Below are 8222 nucleotides of genomic sequence, written 5' to 3' on the forward strand. Positions count from 1 at the left end.
TGGCTTGTTGCCAGTGACAGGTTACTGTGAGGAGCAGGTTTGCCCACATTTTGCTATTTATAGTTTTACATTTCATAATAATTAACATATTGCAGTTAACCTGGAGAACAGAAAGGAAAGATACCCACTCTGGATGCTGTTAATGCTAACTGTGTGTGCTTGCCTAAGCAGTGTTCTGTGGAAGTCTGAAGTCCGAATTCATTCTAAAATATAGTCATTGTTTCAGTGCCTTTCTGTGTACTTCCTAGTAAACAGTTGGACTAGTACAGTGTTATGTAGAAATACTAAAGATAGTTTCAACCTGTTGTGAGATTTTCAGGTTTGGTGTGGGAGGAGGGGGAGAGCTATGTAGTAACTAAAACGGCAACTCCACAAATGCTACTGTTCTTCACCCACCAGCATGTTCCCACACGTGTCCCAACTGGCCTGCCTTTTTCCTGAACTTCTATAGCGTATTTTAATCATGTACCACTCTGGGCATTTCTTCTGTTGCTTTTTCAGATGTAGTTGTTGAACTTTTCATGTATTTTCATCGTCCCACTGTCTAGAGACTTTTAGCCCCTTGAAAACAGAGGTCATGGTTTGAGTGCTTTTGTGTTCCATGCACACTGTAGGCACTCAGTAAAGAGCTGCCTTGGTTTTTAGCTTGGTGGTCTTCTTAATAGATGCATTTTATACTGATGTTTTAAACTGTCGTCATTGCTAAAAACTAGGTTCGTCAACTTGTTTAGTGCCTCATAATCGTCTTACTATGGATTCTGCTACTTTGACCAACAAGGTAGCAGAGTTTTAACTATAATTTCTTCTTTAATAAGAGGTTTTCTGAGGCAGGTAAACTGGAAGTATATTGATATTTCTTACACAGTAGAATATGAAAGTGTGGCACGTGGCATCTCGAAAGTACTTTAAATTGTGTGCCTTTGAGTTCTACACTGAAAAATAAAACGACTACAAACAACTTGACACCCTTTCCAGCCCTCAAATTGTTTAGAACTGAAAATAGTGTTTCGTTGTACATATTTGCATGCCATAAAATTTTTTTAACATCAGAAAACATCTAAATATATTACCAGTTCTTTCAGAATAAACACTCCTTCCTTATGTATTATGCTATTACTAATTACTTTAAAAATAAAATTAGTATTTTTTTTTTTTTTTTTTTTTTGAGACGGAGTTTCACTCTTGTTACCCAGGCTGGAGTGCAATGGCACGATCTCGGCTCACCGCAACCTCCGCCTCCTGGGTTCAGGCAATTCTCCTATCTCAGCCTCCTGAGTAGCTGGGATTACAGGCACGTGCCACCATGCCCAGCTAATTTTTTGTATTTTTAGTAGAGACGGGGGTCTCACTATGTTGACCGGGATGGTCTCGATCTCTTGACCTCGTGATCCACCCGCCTCGGCCTCCCAAAGTGCTGGGATTACAGGCTTGAGCCACCGTGCCTGGCAAAATTAGTATTATTTTTAATATAAAATGTTTGGCAACTTGATTTTTATTATACTTTGCCTGCTCTTTTCACATCTTACAGTTTAAAGTACTTTCTGATATCTTGTCTTTGCCATGTTTTAGTGATGAGAAGACCCATTGATTAGACTGACTACACAGTACTTCTGAGAATGATGGGTATTATCTCTAAGTTCCTAAAAGGAGACTTGTGCACAGGGCTAGTTTCTGACAGTAAGAAATACCCTGCCTTAGCTTTTTGGAAAGTTTACTGTCCGTTCCATATTGACCACCAGTGGAGCATTTGTTGTTAGGCATTTAGCAGGTAATAAATGTGCTCCAAATCGCTTTTCCTTCTCTTATTTTTATCCTTATGAGACAGTAAGGCAGGTGTTATTTCTGCTTACGAATTAGGGGTCCTGGGATATACATGCCTAAATTATATTGACAGCCAGTTGTGCAGCTGCCTTACACAACCTATCTACAATGTTTTTTCAGTAGGACCTACTGACTTATACACATTGAACTGTATTCCAGTGTGAAGTCCTGTATAAATAAAAGAAAATGAACTTGCATCAGGTTGAGTCAGTGGTACTTGTACTATTTGAAAGGAAAATGTGTATTCAAGTGAGATCATTTAGAGCCCTAGAAGCAGAGGAATTGATTTCTTTTGTGTCAGTGGTTCTGGTGCAATTTTGCTTCCCTAGAAGAGATTTGAAATGTCTAAAGACAATTTCCGCTGTCAAAACTGGGGAGTCGGTGCTCCTAGCATCTAGTGGGTAGAGGCCGGCAATGCTGCCAAACCTCCCACAGTGCTTAGGACGGCAGTCCACTACAGAGAATTATGTAGTTCAAACTGTAAGTAGTGATGAGGTTGATAAACCCTGCTGTGTGTGTTTCAAAGAATGGAATTGCCAGAAGCCCTTGCAGCCAAGACAAATTTGGGTCATTGGAAGGGAATGGGGAGTCAAGGAGGTGACTTCAGGTACGGGTGGACTGCGATGAGCTATTTTGATGGGGTTAGGATTAAGCTGATTTCCTTTCTCTCACCTTTTCTTTGTGCCAACACTTGGCATAGCAATAGTGGAGAAAACAGTGAAATAAACTCCTTTTCTTCTAAGCTAGATGGAATATGGTCCTAGTCCAAGAGCTAAAAGCATCACTCTACTTCCCTATAACACTTGCAGCTTTGCTGTAAGCCACACACCCATGCTGTCAGGCTCCCAAAATGTCAAGGCACAGGATTTTTTGAGGGGAGGAGAGGTGTCAAGATTGTTGCATTATAAACTAGTTAATTTATTTCCCAAGGTATCCTGTAATCATAGTGCACCTGGGAAGATGTAAATTTCTCACTGTTTCTGCATCATGTGCCATATGTGAATTTCTTTGGCTAACATACTCTTGCTTGATTTGATTAGTCTGCAATTACAGGAACAAATGTCCCTTAAAAAACTTTTTTTAGAGTAGTTTTAGGTTCACGGCAAAACTGAGTGGGAAGTACAGAGAGTTCTCATATAACCCTTCTGCCTTTGTTTTTTGACTTTATTACTAATTTTCAAATAAACTTTATATAAATGCAGGTGTTATTCTGTTAACACAAAATTAAATGTTCCTCAATAATTGCTCACTAACTGGTAAAACAAAAGGTAGAAGCAGATTGGTCTGAGTTGTGGGATATTTTCTCTTTCCCTATTCAGTAGAAGAGGGAGGATCGTAATTTACATGGACTCCTCAGGGACTTTAGCCACTCGGTATAAGAGCATTTATCTTACTGAAAATCTTCCCATGTAGTTAGTTATACATCATATTTTTATTTCTGGGGGATTTTATTTTTCTCCTAGGAAGTTTCCCATTTTGTTTTTGGCTAATTGGAAGCCATTTTAAGTTATTCAGCCTGACAGTTTGACTGCTTTGAACATTAGAACGTACCATAGCCGTACACCTTCCTGTAATTGAGTGTTCTAGGATTTAAATTTGTGATCCTGTTTATGTCTCATGTAGTTAGGTAGCCAGGGGGAAACTCATGATTGTATTCTTGATTAGAATTTTTTTCTCCTGGCCGCAAAGTCCAGTTTTTTTCCTTCAGCCACAATTATCTCTCTACTAATCATGGCCAGTGGACATAACTAAAATGCTTCTGTGTTTCTCCTTTCAATCATGGGTCTTCCCCTGGGCTTTTCCTTTAATATTTGACCCTTTAAAAATTCATAGTCTGAGGCTGGGTGCGGTGGCTCACGCTTGTAATCCCAACACTTTGGGAGGCTGAGGCAGGCGGATCACCCAAGGTCAGCAGTTCAAGACCAGCCTGACCAACATGGTGAAACTGTTTCTACTTAATAAATAGAAAAATTAGCTGGGTGTGCACCTGTAGTCCCAGCTACTCAGGAGGCTGAGGCAGGAAAATCGCTTGAACCCAGGAGGTGGAGATTGCAGTGAGCCGAGATCACACCACTGTACTCCAGCCTGGCAACAGAGCAAGACTCTGTCTCAAAAAAAAAAATAATAATTAATTAATAAATTAATAGTCTATACAGAGTAGATCAAGAAAGAATAAGCTTGCTTGCTTTTTTTTTTTTTTTTTTTGACAGATTGGGTCCAGTTTCAAGTTCTCAATAAAAAGTTTTCTGAACTTGGGCAAATTATTCCTGAATCTGTTTCTTTATTTATTCAATGCAGATTATTCATCCTCCTCTGCCTACCTCACAGGGCTGCTATGAAGATCAAATGAAATAATTATCAGAGTGCCTTGTAAATGATACAAACAATACAAATGTAAAATAGCATGCAAATATAAGAAATACGAGGTTTAGTAAATTACATCAATTATGAAATGAAAGTAGGCTTGGAGAATTTATTTTCCCTTCTGTTGTCTTGTTCTGTGTAGCACAGAGTGCTTTTTCTTCATCTTAGTAAGTTCAGAGGTGACTTTTGTTCAGCTTAGTTGTAGTTTTTTGTCTTTTTATAAATAAGGCCAGTGGAGTTAAATGCTTCACTTGTTGAAACATGATATAATTTGGCATAGATCATCGGTGCAAAGCAAAATTACAAAAAGAAAATTCTGATTTTGCTTAGTAGCATAGATCATGCCTGATAGAACATCCTCCTCTTCCTCCTCTTTCTCAGCATCGATTGCTAATCAGTTCTATGGAATCAGAAATATTTTTTCTATACTTTTTTTCAAAAACTCCAGTTTGTAATTTGACTTACATTCCTATTTCAACAATTATGTAAGTATTAGTTAAAGAAGACAGTTATCTAAGTAGTTGTTATACTTCACCCCCCGCCCAACAGTTAGTTATATTATGTAGGTGCTGGATGGTAGTAGATCTTTTTAGTTTAGTCACAATTTATAAAGAGCCTTTTTTATGTTGCTAGTATCTTCTCATGTTTGACACTATTCAAAAATAGACCCAGAAAACTGTAGGACTCCAGGACTCAGGCTGTGAATGATTAGTTGAACTGTTGGAGTAGAGCAAGCAGACTGTGTTGGAAATTATTCGCTCTAAAAGGTATCAGCTCCTGCCTCCTTGGCCTTAGTGACTAATGGAAATACATTATTTTCAAATTCAAACGCCTGTTCATTACTGCTTTTCTCTTCTGAAACACATTGCCAGTTTTATAATCAAGAAGGGCTTAATTATTTTTCTTTTTCTATTGCTTATGTTTATTCTTCATAAAATGACTTTTTCTTCCATTTGATGGGCTGAGAAATAAGCTCCTATGTTGGACTTTGCAGTCTTGCTTTTTTTATAGTGTAAATCAGCTCAGCTGGCTAAATGCCTCACTAACTGAAACTTCATAATGTAGCTGGAACTAAATTGTGCTCTGGAGCATTGAATCTTTAAACTGGATTATCGATTTAGAAACCCATAATGGTGAAGAGGCTATAGACAGATAAGAAGCTCCCTCTCCTGATCCTTGAGCAGGTTTTTCCTCACTTACTTCAGGGGCTCTGAGCTCACGAGCAAAATCCTAACCAAGTTTATCTTGCTAGGACAACCCATTTTAAATGCTCAGTAAAGAAAGAATAATTCTTCTCCCGCTTAACCACTAAAGAGCAACATATGTTTCTAACGTAGCTTTTTATTTTTTTTTTTTTTATCTTTCATTTTTTTGTTGGTAAATCTCCCAGACAACAGCAGTTCTGTAGAGAGTTTAAATATGAAGGAATGGCAGGACGGGCTAAGGGCACTTCTACCCAACATTAACATCAACTTTGGTGGACTGCCCAATTCTTCTTCCCCCTCCAACGCCAACCACAGTGCACCAACGTCCAACACTGCCACCACCGACAGCCTGAGTTGGGACAGCCCTGGCAGCTGGACAGACCCAGCCATCATCACAGGTAACTTTCTCACTCCCTTCAGCTCCACTGACTGCCAACAGTTTGGTTTTTAGCACAGATTTAAAAAAAAAAAACAACAAGATCTCTTCAACATAAGTTTCTTTTCACAAAGCCACAAGTGTGGAGTGGCTTGTTTTGTTCTCAGGGGTCACGCAAGTCTCACTGAAGCTGTCTGCCTAGTTGTGTATTAATAAGAAGGCATTTGGTGCCTAGGCTTGTTTTGGTTTAAGTAGGTGTTAACGTCTGGCAACGTGTATTTTGTAGGCCTCAAAGTACAAAAGGATCTGACTGACTCTCCTGATAAGGAACATACTCCACTTTTTGTTATAAAGCTCTCTATTATAAGGCTGTCTTGTTAACGTATCCCTGTAAGAGGAGGAAAAGCACAATGGGGAAATGCGGTCATGCAATGGTGTCTTGCAGCTCCGCCTCTGTGACAGTGGGGTACTAAGTCTAGTTCAAGAGGAGGCATGGATTTGTGTGACGACAAGTCTTGGTGGTTGGGGGAGGATCAAAGGAACATAAGGTTTAAAAGGTCTTTTTTGGAAGGCGTTTAAAATTGTAATCTCTTCTGTGTTTCCTTTTGATTTTGTTTTCTAAATTTGTTTGACGACCTTCTTATTCTTTCTGCACAAACTCACCATTTCCTCTCTTTTTTCTTTTCTCTCCTTAGGTATTCCAGCGTCTTCAGGAAACAGTTTAGACTCTGTTCAAGATGACAATCCTCCACACTGGCTAAAATCCCTTCAGGCCCTCACAGAGATGGACGGCCCCAGTGCTGCTCCATCACAGCCCCACCACAGCGCCCCCTTCAGCACACAGATCCCACTGCACAGAGCCAGTTGGAATCCCTACCCTCCTCCTTCAAACCCTTCCAGCTTCCACTCCCCACCTCCAGGCTTTCAGACAGCCTTCAGACCCCCCAGCAAAACCCCCACAGATTTACTACAGAGTTCAACACTGGACCGCCATTAGGCAAAGAGGAGAAACCATTAGAAAATGCAGGATTTGTCCCACTCTGTTTTCTCCCTCTCAGCCCACCACCCACAGCTCCCTTCTCATCTCTTATGTTCTGAAGAATCCAGTTCCTGATCAATTTTTTTCTCCTTACCCCCAGATGCAATGCGATCACAGGGTCATTGCCATCTCTTTTTTAATTGTAAAAGTTTCTGTTGATCCAGCATTTGAGTGACACTGTTGAATGTTTCTAAAAATGCCTTTTTAAGGAGAGAAAAAAAAAATCAAAGGGCAGTCTCCATACTTAGAAAATTATTGTTTGTCTGTTGCGCATAATAATGACATAATCTGCTTAGCAGAAAATGACGATTAATCTATAGGAAAGGTCAAGTAAATGCATTGTCAACTGCAGAAGTTTGAGAACCAGGTTCATTTACATGAGATTGCTAAATGCATGGGGGAAAGCAGTGGTCCTAGCATCCATCTTATATTCAGCTTATTATTATTGCAGGGAAAATGCTTTTAATTTAATTTAATTTTTAATTATTTTGGCAAGTTGATGGCAAGTTGATTGTGTCGTTAAGCAAAAGAATTTATTGGAAGTTGATGGAAAGACAAATTGATCTGTAGTAGTAACTGGCTGATTGCTAAAGAGTTTATAAGGAGGTAAGAAGTAATTTTTTTAAAAGGAGAAAAAATTTTTGGCTTTAGATTTAAAGTAAATTGAAATGTTTTAAAGAAAAAAAGTATTCACAGATTTAATACCTATTAATAATATAAGAACTGAAATGTAAGTGATTTCTTCAGTCTTTCTCCTCTGTCAGAATCTTTTTTTTTTTTTTTTTTTTACCATCAATTCACCTGACTAGGCACTCTGAGATAGCACTGCTCTGGGGCCATCTGATCACCATCAGGAGCAAATCTCTGACCTTCTTGCCTGCAGCTTTTACTTAACCCTGTAGTTTCTGGACGTTTGTGCAGTATTGAAAAGACAGGAGAAAAGAAAACAGAAACCTGGTTATAACCTGATGCTAAAACTAAAAACAAGGAAATGTACCTCTTTCTTCAGAATTAAAACTAAAATCTTAAATAAAACAGAAAACTTGATGACGACACTTGGGTGGTTCTTGTTTTTGTTTTGCCATTTTGTTGCATGTGAGTTTGAAAGGTTTTGTGACAAGTAGCCATCAGATATTTCCATTTGATTTTACGTCTTCAATAGGGAGTGAGGATGGTTTAGAAAAAGAAAGTGGAGGAGAAACAACCATTTTATTGTCAGTTAATGTCATCCTTAAAGTCCAGCCCATCTTGTCCTCAAGAATCTCTCTCAGTAGCTTTCAGTAGAAGATTCCTCTTTCTGCCATTGTATTATGCAGGCCAAGCCTTCCCAACTGAGAAGCCTCATGTGCCAGTAATGGAGAGGTTATTGACATACTGAGATGCTGATTCTCTTTAGGGAGACCTGTTGGGAGCAGCA

The 8222-nt window shown here is 39.0% G+C and overlaps 1 protein-coding gene across 5 annotated transcripts in view; it reads left to right on the top strand.

Moving 5' to 3' along the window:
• CNOT4 (CCR4-NOT transcription complex subunit 4) overlaps positions 1 to 7860 on the top strand; it is a 153479-nt gene extending 145619 nt beyond the window's left edge. For 2 of the 5 annotated variants that reach the window (XM_010342782.3, XM_003920972.3), the window contains exons 11-12: positions 5576 to 5788; positions 6462 to 7860. In XM_010342782.3, coding sequence (XP_010341084.1) covers positions 5576 to 5788; positions 6462 to 6763 — 515 coding nt within the window. In that variant the 3' untranslated portion in view covers positions 6764 to 7860. The remainder of the gene's footprint in view (positions 1 to 5575; positions 5789 to 6461) is intronic. The other 3 variants (XM_010342791.3, XM_003920973.3, XM_074379032.1) reach the window with 2 other exon arrangements.
• Positions 7861 to 8222: the final 362 nt, after the last annotated feature.

The sequence above is a fragment of the Saimiri boliviensis genome, chromosome 10 (genome assembly GCF_048565385.1).
Source record: "Saimiri boliviensis isolate mSaiBol1 chromosome 10, mSaiBol1.pri, whole genome shotgun sequence".
Lineage (NCBI taxonomy): Eukaryota > Metazoa > Chordata > Mammalia > Primates > Cebidae > Saimiri > Saimiri boliviensis.